This window comes from Podarcis cretensis, assembly GCF_951804945.1.
Source record: "Podarcis cretensis genome assembly, chromosome: 1".
Classification (NCBI taxonomy): domain Eukaryota; kingdom Metazoa; phylum Chordata; class Lepidosauria; order Squamata; family Lacertidae; genus Podarcis; species Podarcis cretensis.
The window spans coordinates 22083118-22096329 of NC_137170.1; the positions used below are offsets into that span (position 1 = coordinate 22083118).

Genomic DNA, 13212 nt, shown 5'->3' on the forward strand with positions numbered 1-13212 from the left:
AATAATTCACTCTGCATACAGGGATGCAACCCACCATCTCCAGCAGGTTTGCGCGATCTCCTCACACACACCACCACCTCCCCAAAAAATTGGCCAATCATAAACATTTCCATCCTTGTCCCTTTTGTATCATGAATTGTGAACAAACGTTCCACGGATCCTATTTTATACCTAAAGTGGGTTTATTATAAAATGTTCCCTGGTACCTTGGCATTTGGTCTGAGGGGCCTGAGATGTGTGGTTTTCACTCTTGCCCATAGAGTAAGCTCTCTTGCTGGGTTGCATTCAGTTTATAGCCCTGGCTAACTTCTACTTCCTGCTGCAGCAGGAAGGTAAGGGCAATTAGGTAAGGACACCTAGCTGGTTTGAAAAACGCAAAAAGTACAAAACTGCCTTGGCCGCCCAGTTGGAAGAGAGATGGCAGTGGGGTGTGTGTGTGTGTGGAGCGTGACCTTGTTGGCTCTCCCTGAGGTTGTGGAACACAGTAGCTTTCTGGATTGGCCCGGGGAGATGGTGGATGGGGTGAGAGCACTGTATTGTTGCACCCTACCCAGTCTCTAAGATTCAGCCTACAGCCCGTACTAGCTTCCACGTGCTGCCACTGGAACCAATTAGATCAGGGCATGTTTACTTATTCTTTTTGTTACAAACACGTCCTTCTCTAATGGGCTGCTGCAGTGGTAGCTGGAGGTTAGCTACATGTTCTGATTTGATTGGATCCAGATGTCCATGTGGGTGCCTCCCAAATTCAAGTCCAGTGGGTTGTAGTTTACTAGTGGGATTTAGGATAGTTCAGCCTCCTGAGTACGGGCAGTTTTGTCCGTTGAGTGGGTGATGTTTGATATTTTACTATGTTTTACATAGGCTACCCAGAGTGGCTGGGAAAACCCAGGCAAATTAACATTCTCTTTGGATGCCTCAGAACTCAAATACCGTATTTTTCGCCCTATAGGACGCACCGGCCCATAGGATGCACCTAGTTTTTTGGGGGGAAATAAAGAAAAAAAATTATTCCCTCCCCGAGGTGCGGGGCTGGGGTGGGGGAAGCCCGAGCTTCCCCCACTCCCAGTCCCCAGAACAGGCTGCTATCCGCAAGCCGTGGGAGAGCTGCGCGAAGCCGGAAGCCTGGGGTGTGCTGAGCTCAGTGCGCCCCAAGCTTCTGGGTGCAGGCAAGCTGTCTGCTAGCCGTGGGAGAGCTGCGCAAAGTCGCACAGCTCTCCCACGGCTTGCGGACAGCTTCCAGAAGCCTGGAGAGAGAGGGATCGCTGCGCACCGACCCCTCTCACTCTCCAGGCTTCAGCGAAAGCCTGCATTCACCCCATAGGACGCACACAGATTTCCCCTTCATTTTTGGAGGGGGAAAAGTGTGTCGTATAGGGCGAAAAATATGGTACTTTACAACTGGTTTTAAAGAGAATTAATTGCTGAAATCTTTAACATGGACCAATGCTTACTCTTACACTACAGTTTATATTCAGAAACCAATGAACCTCTTAACTTCAGAACAGAGTTTGTATTATATCTCATATTGCCTGATCAACCTGGACTATTGATAACCACCATCTCGACTATACTTGTTACACAGAGGGCTCAAAGGAACTTAACGGCAGAATTAAAAACATGAGCATAAATAAAAATAAGCAGGTTTTGACATCCTAAAAACTCTGTAGATGCAGGGGACAGCCTTCTTCAACCAACTGGGAATCCCACAGAATTGCAAATATTGAATTAGATGGGAAAGTGGCTCTTTGAGGCTGAGTTAGTCAACATTGTGTCACTGTAGTCATTGTTCTCAAAAGATGAACCTGCTCAGAAAGTCCATTGTCCCTAGTTAAAACATTCCTGATTAATCATCTTTGATTGACTGACTACCTGCTCATACTACTTTTTATTATTATTATTTCTTCCTACAAATCTATTTAAGATCAGATCTTAGCATTGCTCATCTCTCCATTTCTGTTTTGCTCCAGCTACAGATCCTTTGTGAGGAGTGTTTCTGCAGGATCACATGGGTGTCCAAATATACATGTCTGTCCCACCATCCCTCCCATTAACAATGGTCACCCTCTGGTTAAAAGTGACAACAGCTGGCCCTACTTAAAAATACCCCAAAGTAAAATTGACTTGGGCAGAATATTCTATAATCAGGTTATTTCAGCGGCTGGCAGCAATAATGTTTTGTTTTCATCTTTGCTGTGCTGTTTACTGGGGGATGAAAGTGCCACAGTCGGATCCTCCACACCAAGGGAGTCTTTAGCATATGTGCCACTGGGGTGCAAAGATTCGCTCAGCACCCCAAATTTAGTTTAGCCCCCAAATTAACTTTTATTATGCTTATGTCAAACACCATGCTTACGCCTTATCTCTTGTTTATGAAAGAAGGGAGGAGAAAGAAACAAACTTTTTTATTTGCTCATTTATTTTACAATGCACTTATATTCGTTGAGTCTGACAAGTGCTGTCCTTGTGAATGACAAGCGCCGCCACTGGCACAGTGCGTCTTTGATAAATGAGTGCAAAAAGTCGAAAGTCCTTTAGTGGAACAGTAGGTATACATTGCGGTAATGCCTAGGAATATATGTATTTGGTTTTTCTAGCATGATCAAAATTATTTATTATTTCATAACAGGTAGATCGTTAAGAGCTTAGGCAGCTTCAGCGGCGGCCCTACTCCACACTGAACCAGCATTTGTCAAGACGTGGCTTTAACCAAACTCAGGTCAGTGAGCACATAGAGATTTCCATCATTTCCTCCTGAAACACAGGAGAGCATGGATCACAGATGATCAAGCTCTTAAATATATATAAATATATAACTTCTTAAAAAATGCATGAATTATGCCAAATGTTTTAAAATGTCAAGCTGACGTTTTCTATTGTGCAGAAGCTGAGGGTCACATAAACAGCTACATCCACCTAGAATTCAATTGACCTTCCCACCATAAACTCATCCCAGTTATGCGTCCTGATCTTGCTGAGAGCATTGAAGCTGTAACATTTCCGTGTTCTGATGAATACTTATCAGATGCTCTACCCTCCATGCTTATCTCATCTTCCTGTATGTGTTCTGTGCCCATTTAGATTGCAAGCGTGCATACTGTGCCTCTAATGCTTGCTCTGTTTGTTCTGCTAGTTTATTGTCCATTAGTTCCACTTTTCCCTATTCTTGTGCCAGCCTATTATACCAGTATATCAACTTAGCAGAGTTCCACACGACCCTATATCCTCGATGTATCTAGTTTCCCCCTTCTCTTAATTTAGTTAGGTACCTTCAGCAATGAGCAATGTTTGCCTCCTTGGCAGCCAAATGAGGCATCTGGCCTTTTCTCCTTCTGCCGGCAGCTATGAATTATGCTTAATTTAACCTTGAGAGAGCAGAACCTAGTATTCAAATAATTTCAATCAATAGCGGGGGCTTCAGACATGCTTCACACCCATTCCCAAAACAACAACAAGAAACATATGGTTACATGAAACATAATTTCAATAAACACACAAGACGTAACTGGCTGTACTTTTGAATAAATAAGGTATACTATTCATTGACCCTGATGTTGGGAAAGAGAAGGGGATGACGGAGGACGAGATGGTTGGACAGTGTTCTCGAAGCTACCAACATGAGTTTGACCAAACTACAGGAGGCAGTGGAAGACAGGAGTGCCTGGTGTGCTCTGGTCCATGGGGTCACAAAGTGTCGGACACGACTAAACAACTAAACAACAACAACAACGACATTCATTGTATCAAATTGTAGATTTCTATGTAAGTCTCATAAAGTTCAACGGAAAAAGCAGAAACCCAGTGGATCAGTTCATTCTCTAGTCAGTTCATGCATAAGGTTCATACAATGAATAGTATAGCTTATTTATTCAAAAGTACAGCCAGTTACGTCTTGTGTGTTTATTGAAATTATGTTTCATGTAACCATATGTTTCTTGATGAAGCCTTTAACTTGGACCCAGGTCTATCCTTGCAATTTAATTTATATATTCAGTGATCAAGAAAACTATTGGTTTCCGATCAGAAATTAGTGGCTATCTAGCACAGCATCCTTTTCTCAGCGAGGTCAACTGGAAGCCTCTGGCAAATCAGCAAGCACAAGAGTACTCTTCCCTCTTGGTTTCATACTGCCTCTGAAAGTGAAGGCAAAGCATAGCCATCATGGTTGGTGGCCACTGACAGCCCTCTCCTCCATGAATTTTTCTAATCCTATTTTGAGGCCATCCAAGTTGGTGTTCTTTACTGCCACTTGAGGGAGCAAGTTCCATAGTTGAACTGTGTGCTGAGAGAAGAAGTCCTTTCTTTTATCTGTCCTGAACCTTCCTCATTCAGTTTCTCACTCGCCTTTTCTCTAAACAAAAATGTCCAACATGCGGCAACTTTACTTCATACAGGAGCTGCTCTTCGTCATTTCTGAACCTGTTATGCCTCTGCAGTATCCATTTTGAGGTGTGGCAGCCAGAACCGTACACAATATTCCAAATCATATTGGGGGGGAAAGTACAAGTGGAGTGCCACAGGATTCTTTTCTAGGCTCATTGTTGCTCAACATTTTTATAAATGGCCTGGATGAAGGGATTGAGGGGGATGCTAATCAAATCTTCAGATGGTTCCAATCTGGTAGGGGGAGCTAATGTCACTGAAGATATAATGGGCATTCAAGATTTCCCTAACAGATTGGAATACTCAGCCCAAACTAACCAAGTGAATTGTAATAAAGATAGATTTCAGGTTCTGTACTTAGGCAGGAAGAAACAGCTGTAAAAAAATAAGATAGGAACACCTGGCTTGCCAGTAGCATATGTGAAAAAGAACTAGGGGTCTTCATAGACCACTAGGAAAAGTGTGATGAAGCAGGAAAAAAAAGCTAATGCTATTCTAGGTTGAATCAAAAGAAGAGCTGTGTCCAAATTAAGAAAAGCATACAGTCGTACCTTGGAAGTCAAACAGAATTCGTTCCAGAAGTTGAAAAGTTTGACTTTCAAAGTGCAGCTTCTGATTGGCTGCAGGAAGCTCCTATTTATTTATTCTATTTATGAAAAAGCAACATTTCCCTCTTCTTACACAGCTCAGTAGTTAGGCCACATCTATTTTCCCCCCTTCCAAATAATGACCTCATGAACTTAATGGTTGCTGCTGTGGCTAGTTAGCTGTTCTGATCTAACTGGCTGCTGCAGGAGGAGGGAGATGCTATCCGGAGTTATAAATTGAAAGCAACTGGAAAAAAACCCCTGCTGTTCAAGCAAGATGGGAGTCTTGGAATCTCAGCCCAAACAATCAAGCATCAAGTGCCAAGCGGCACTTGGGAACACTTCCAGAAAACCCAGGTCTGTACAAAAGGGATGGGCTCTGTCTGAACCTGAATGGGAAAAGACAGTTTAAAATGATTGCCGGGGGAAAGTGTGCAGGATCTGAAGAGTGCCTGGTTCAGAATAAATCATCCATTAGGGATGAGGGTGAAAATGTTTATGATACCCTAAAGGAATAGTCCTAGGTGATGAATCTGCAGGATCACTTACCTTAACAACATTCCAAGGAAGCCAAAGCAAAATTCAGGGATGATTGTTCTGGCAGCATTGATTCGAGGCCGCAGTTTCTGCTTTCTTTTATGGGCCTTCTTTGGCTTGAGATGTCTATGTCTATGGCTTGAGATGTCTATGTCATCACTGTGGTAGCTCTGTGTGAGATGAACACAGTTCAATGTCGATTGTCCAGTGACCTTGGATATCGTGAGGACACTTGGTATTTTGCCTTAGTAGAAAAGAACTCATGCAGCTAGTAAGCTAATAGACACTACCCAACTGCAAACATTCTTAATTATGTCATGGTAATGAGAAATTTTTTATGTGATTCTTTCTCTATAGACTACTTCCAGAGGAAAACAATGTCTCATACCTACCTATATGTGCTTCTTGCTGGGCTCTGTGTTTTTCCCCACTGCCACTATACTTTTGAATGGCAGGAAGAACATGGCAGTGATCTACCCTCTTTGAAGATAGCCCGAGGAAATACTGGGTTTGCCTTTAGATTATACCACCAGCTTGCTTCCGAAACTCCTCACGATAACATTTTCTTTTCACCTTTGAGCATTTCCACTGCGTTTGCCATGGTGTCACTGGGAGCTGGAACCACCACGCTGAGTGAGCTTTTGTCAGGACTTGGCTTTAACCAGATAGATACCAGTGAGCAGGAAATACACGAAGGTTTCCGCCATCTCTTCCAGATGCTAAGCAACCCCAATGGTGAAATCTACTTGAGCATTGGGAATGCCCTATTCACAGATGACCAAGTGCAACTCCTGGACAAGTTCTTGGATGATGCAAAAACTTTTTATGAGACAGAAGTTTTGCCAACTAATTTCAAAAATCCTGAGGAAGCTGAAAGTCAAATCAATACCTACATTGAAAAGAAAACTGATGGGAAATTAGTTAATGTTTACAAGAAGCCTGACCCAGAGGCTGTAATGGTTCTTGTAAATTATATCTTCTTGAAAGGTAAGTCATGAGGACTTGTTTTATACACTGTTGTAAGTTCTTTTTGCTTATTCCTGCACTAAAATCCACTAGGAATACCTAAGACTGAATTTCCAGAAATGAAAAAAAAAATAGTTTTTATTGTTCCAAAAAGTCATATTCCTTTTAGAGTTTGTGAAATGGCTTTTTACCTTAGGCATGGTGTTATTTTGGCTCTCTTCCTCCTGCTCTCTGTCTCCAATGACCTGTATGCTGTTGTTGTTCTTTCCATAAGCCTTTTGGGAAAAACCTTTTGATTCTCAGAAGACAAAAGCAAATGACTTCTTTGTGGATGAACAAACAACGGTCAAAGTCCCGATGATGAACAAAGTCAGCAGGTTCGAGACTTACCGTGATGACATCCTATCCTGTCAGGTTGTGAAGCTCCCTTACAAGGGCAATGCTTCAGCATTATTTATTCTTCCTGACCAAGGGCAAATGGAGCAGTTGGAAAATGCTCTTAACGAAGACGTTTTGTTAAACTGGATGAATTCACTGAAACCACGGTAAGTGAGCATGCAGTCATGGAAAGAGTGTTGCACTTGAATATATCAACTCCGTTGGTTATAGCACAGTGCTGATAATGCCAAGCTTCTTCTTTGGTTATCACTAATAGCCGAGTAAGATTTTCTTCCATATACACGATTTTAACAATGAGTCTGAAAAGTGATTGTGGAGGCCAATTCCGGATCCATGATTGCAGGCTCAATCCCTGTATGAGACAGCTGCATAGTCCTGGATTGCAGGGGTTTGGAATAGATGAACCTCAACGTCCATCCCAACTCTACAATTCTATGATCCTATGTGTGCATATATAGAGATCTTAATACATTCTTTCAGCTTTATCTAGTTGTAGTCCTGCTCAGAGCACATCCATTAAAATTAATGGAGATATTTTACTCTTGCCTATTAATTTCAAGGGGTCTGCTCTGAGTAGGACTAGCACTGGATATAACCTCATTGTTATAAAAATCTATTTATTGTGGTCATTGGCTACTTTTTTTTTTTAATCTTGTGCTTTTAGCAATAATTGACAGCCCCTTTTAATCTAGCCATATTGTAAATTTCCATTATTTGCCTTATGCATTTTTCTCAAAGTGTACCTCACCAGCCTCTGATTCCTCTTTCAACAGGAAAATACATCTATTACTTCCAAAGTTTTCAATCTCGGGCAGCTATTCTGTCAAAGAGCTATTAATAAAAATGGGTATTACTGACGTATTCACAAACAGAGGAGACCTCTCTGGATTTACTGGGAACCCTGATCTGAAGGTTTCCAAGGTAGGCTTCTCAAAATCAATCACGTTGATCCAAAGGCTCTTTATTTTATCAGGATCCAGGACTCGCGGAATAACCAGGATTCCTTTTTTGGCCGCAGAAAATTTGGGTAAAATTAAGCCTGCGACCTTAGGTGGAAGTGGCCCCACCAATTGGGTGGGCATGAGCATGATTTCATCAGGTAAAACAGGTCTTTGGTTTCCTGATTAATTCAATCAATGGTAAAATCAGAGGGTGAAGCTTTAGAGAATTTTTCAATGGAGGAAACTAGCGGCTGAGGGCTCTCTATTTGTTCTGGCCCGAGAGCGGGGCCGTTATGGAGTTTCCCGAACTCCTGCATTGATTTGCCCAATGATAGCCTTTTTCTGCATTTTGGGCATTTCTTGGAAGGTTTAGCCTTATTGGCATCACCATTCCTGTTTGCTTCCCCGCCAGGGGCTCTGCATTCTTTTGCAAAATGACCTGGGCGCTTGCAGTTAAAGCAATTACCAGTTGGCTTATTGCCTGCCTGGATGGCGCCAGCATCGCATGGCTCTGGCTTCCAATTTCAGCACAGGTTTGAATCATATCGGCCAGGTCGTATTTAGGGCGGTTTATGATTGACTGCAAAGCCTTCTTACAATCGGTGTTTGCATTTTCAAAAGCTAATTTTTTCTATCTATCTATCTATCTATCTATCTATCTATAAATTGATGGTAGGGCTCTGAATGCTGTTGCTTAATATTAACAAAGGAGCTCAGCGGTTGCCCTGAAACAGGGACTTTCCAAAAGGCGCGCTGTACACAGGTCGCAGTGCGACTGAAATGCAAAGGTGTCAATGTTGCCTGGGCTGGTATGTTATTATACGGACCAGCACCAAAGAGTTGGTTGGCTGAATGCTGTGGATCAGCCAGGGCTACTGCGCTATGCTTAAATTCACTTTCAAAAACTACATACTGAGCAGGAGATAAAAGTATGCGCATCAAATCTTTCCAATCTTGGGGTAGCATCATATAACCGCTTGCTATCCCCTCCAGCATCCCTATCACATAGGAGGATTTTAGGCCAGAATCAGTAATGGCTCTCCTTAGTTCCCTCATAACAGGATAAGGAAGTGTCTCATACAACACCTGTTGTTGAGCAGTTCCTGGGTTTGCATAGGTGATAGGGAAAGCAGATGGCATTTCACCAGCCTATTCAGACTCTTCCTCTAGGGACAGGAGCCCTTTCTGCCAAGCTAGAGAAAGCGTGGCGCTCACAGCTCCTGTAGGAGAGCACACAGGGGCTGGGGCAGGCAGAGGAGGGGCAGGCGGGGTGGATGGGGATGTGGACTGAGGCGTAGGGAGGGGCTGGCAAGGCCACAATGGAGGCAAAAGCTTTGGGTAAGGAGGGGGATTGTCTGCTGTGGCTAGAAGAATGGGCGCCGGGGGGGATTGTCTGATGCGGCTGGAAGAACGGGCACCGTCGGGGATGCCTGGGGTCCTAATCTAGCGACGGTGTCGGCACACTTCTGCCAAGTGAGCAGACAATGAATCGGTGCCCTCAGTTCTCCAAAGAGGGTTTTACCGATCTTTTGCCAAGCCTCTGACCCTAAAGACCCTGCTTCCGGGTACCAGGGACACTGGCAAGAAATCTCACATAACAATTGTTCAATTTCTTTCAAAGAGATATGAGCACCCGCTGTCTAACGAGATGGAGCAGTTCTTTGGCATGCTCCTGCTGGAATTTTGTCAATTCCCCTCCCATACTCACAAAGTAGCGCGCTGAGACTTTTCCAGTCGAGTGAAGTATGGGGATGGCTGCGAAGGGATCTGGCAATCACGTCGGGGTCACCAGATGTTGGGTTGGAATAAACGACAGATGAGGGGTGGAGTCATCTGGGAGGCATCCTCCTGAGCATGTCTTGGGGAGTCCCTTTTATTGAATATTACAGCATTGCCACATATGTGCTTGTTGCTGATTGGTTAACACAAGTAGAAAGCAAGTACAAACAAAGGTTACATATAGGTATTAATCACTGCTAGATTAAAGGCTGAGAAAGGGAACACAGAACTAGACAGGCATGAAAACCTCCTAATTAAATTATAACTGGTGATTAATAGAACAAGACCTAAAACAATTACTTAATAATTGATAATGTAAGACTTAAAAGGACATATCAATCATGTTCCATAGATGTGATCAACTATGCATTAAGAACAGGTCAGAATGCCATGTTTGTATGAACTAAATGTGAACTTGAACATTCTGGGGTGATGAGAAAATGTCTCAACCTAGAACGGTTTGTGCAGAAGCAGAAACTTTCCTACAACCCTACATTTTGAGTCAAATGTTTTAGAGTGCTTGCACCACAATCCCATCTCCCATGAAGAAGAGGAGCCAAAAAATACTTGGTATTCCAGCTGTGCTGATGAAGAGGCGCCACAAACTGTTTGATGACAGTTGAGGAAAAGCCCCAGGTCTTCTAACAGAACTGGTGGAGAAACCCTTAAGCCCCGGCTAACATCATATAAATAACACAGTATGCATAAAAACAGGAATAAATTAATTAAAATACATCCTAAAATTAATTCAGACAAATTAAAATCTGGACAAGTGGCACTTATCAGGTTAAGACTGAGAATGGTTAGTACTTGCCAGGACCAACTGTTTTCACTGATCATATAAGGACCTGTGAACAGGCTGGGAGGCCCCCTTCATGCTTGTTCTTATACAAAGGAAAATAAATATGCACCAAATTCATCTTGTCTGACTTCCTCCCATGGCTTCCAATTTCAATCAATTGTCATCTTGCATATCATTATTTTTCCTCTATAAATTTCAAATCTTATTTATGAATAGATTGTCCAAATTTAACCCATCATAAATCTTACAACCCTGCTAATGTTTTAACATATTTACAGTGTTCTTTAACATATTCTATAAATGTTATCCAATCCTGTGAAAAAAATTTCTCATCTTGTTGCCTAATCCTCATGGTAATTTTTGTCATTTCGGCATAGTCTATCATCTTCGTTATCTATTCTTCCTTCGTTGGTGTACCTTCTTCTTTCCATTTTTGGGCATACAGCATTCTGGCGGCCGTGGTAGCACACTTGAACAATCTCTTTAGGTTCTTTGGTATCTCTTCCCCCACTATTCCGAGCAAAAAGGCTTCTGGTTTTTTATGAAAGGTTATCTTAAATAGTTTTTAAAACTCATTATAAATCATTTCCCAGAAGTCTTTTGCCCTTCTACAAGTCCACCACATATGCAAAAAGGTGCCGTCATTATCTTTACATTTCCAGCATACTTTTGTGAAGATTTTATACATCTTTGCAATCTTAACTGGGGTTAGGTACCAACGATACATCATTTTCATGTAGTTTTTTACCTTATTTCATGCATCTACAGGTTCATTATCATCCTGATCTATTTGTCCTCCTGTCGCTCCCTGTTCTTCTTCATCTCTACTTGGTCTCTTTATCTTTAAATGCCCCCCCCCTTAAATAACATTTCTGCCTCGTTTGGAAACCTACATCTTTGTTTTTTCCGTTTATGAGTAAAAATGAAATGCCTTCTGGAATACTCCCATCTGTATCTTATTCTGTTACTTCTCAAGGTTTCTGTCAGAGCTTTATAGCTGGCTCTTTTTTTCAATATTCTCATCAGGATTTCTTTCAAGATGATCACCCTTTGGTTATCAATCTGGAACTTCTTCTCATAGTTAGTCTATAGAGTGAGCAAGGTCTCAACTAAAGAAGACCGGCAACTTAAGTTGACAGAATATGCACAACTGGCAGACTTAACGTATAGAATAAGAGAAAAATAAGATTGGAAAACATTTACTGATTATATGGAAAATAACTGTGTACAGCTGAAAATGCTGGCAGCAGTAAGATAAATTCAACAGTGTGCATAATCGTTGACAGATGGAATAATGGAAAAGCAATTGAAAAGTATACAAGGATACAAGATATGCAAAATGAACCATGGAAAGGGAAGAAGGGAAGTCATTGATATTTTATGTAAAATGTTTAGTTGAAATTGTAAAATAGAAAATTTAATAAAAATTATATATACACCACTCAGATCCAATTCTAACCCCCCCCCCCCACTCCATTGATTAAGACTCTTACATGAACAGATAGATCATAATTGGGAGATCTAGTCAAACATATCTTTGTTCATGCCATGCATCACAATCATGATCAAAGTAACCTTGGGCTTACTTTGAAAATGTGAGACCAGATTTTATCTTGAAAAGAGTAAAACTTGTGATGCATTTTTGAACTAACCCTAGCAATGGTGAGGAAGAAGAGAAAGTGTAAAGTCCCCTGAGGACAAATTCTTGAATAACTGGAGGCGTGCACAATACACTCATGACTGGTGGGAAAGAAAGATTAATGCATCATAGTTGTGAGAAATGACAACATGAATTTTGTCTCGCATACCCTCTTCTGCTTGCAAGGGCCAGGACCATCTCTGTCTAATCATAAGATATTGGCCTATGTTGGAGACTAATTCTTGATTGTCTCGCTGGCAGGCTTTTCACGAAGCTGTTCTGAATGTCCACGAGGCTGGCACTGAAGCTGTAGCTGCCACTGCAGTGGAAGCAGTTAGTCGGAGCATGCCTCTTATAGTGAGGTTCAACACGCCCTTCCTCGTTCTTATCTTCCATGACATCACCAAATCCATCTTGTTCATGGGAAGAGTTGCAAACCCTCAGAAGAAGTAATTACACAGCTAGGATACATTTGCATGACTTACAATTATGTTCTGGTTTAGTGTACAATGTGTATGAAATTGTATTTTGAGTTAAGGCCGCTATTGGCACAAATTATTAAACAACTGAAGGATTCATGGCATTGTTGTTGTTGTTTTAGGCTGACTAGCTACTGCTTATTGTAATTCAAATGATGTTTGCCCAAGGTGGACTTGAAGTGCTTGAAACCCAAGAGCGATTTCACACATATGTCGTCATTATTTTATTTATTATTTTATTTTATTATGAACATTCACAGCCTGACCTTCATCTTGGGCAGCATAAAAAACAACAAAAATACAGCACACAAGATTACCTTAAAACACAAGAATGAACACACACGAAAACTTGCATAGCAATTTTACACAACGCCGCTCTCACACTTGAACAGGGGGCAAATTTGCCACACCCTGATTCCCCTGGGAAAGAAAACACAGGTGAGCTCCCTCAGAGGTGCTGTGCTGCTAACCCATGTGCAAGCTGTTAGAAAAACACCCACCCGGGAGGCTTGCCAGCTCCCAGACCCATCAGAGCATTTATCCGGAGGTCCACTCTCTGGCTGGAACCCAGGAATCCTCCTCAGTCCAGAGAGACCATTAATAAGCGACTTCTCCCTTGTGAGAAAAGCACACTCACTTCCTCCTGGCAACCCATCAGAAGAAAAAGGCAGTCCGTAGTCTCCAGGCTACTTTATTAAAA

At 42.0% G+C, this 13212-nt stretch overlaps 1 protein-coding gene across 1 annotated transcript; it reads left to right on the plus strand.

Annotated features, from left to right (window-relative positions):
* Positions 1-5884: 5884 nt before the first annotated feature.
* On the plus strand, positions 5885-12486 carry LOC307222011 (alpha-1-antitrypsin-like; the record flags this gene model as incomplete). The annotated part of the gene is made up of 4 exons (XM_079987007.1): positions 5885-6494; positions 6748-7018; positions 7646-7793; positions 12295-12486. 4 exons carry the CDS (start codon positions 5885-5887, stop codon positions 12484-12486), a joined length of 1221 nt encoding a protein of 406 aa, XP_079843133.1.
* Positions 12487-13212: the final 726 nt, after the last annotated feature.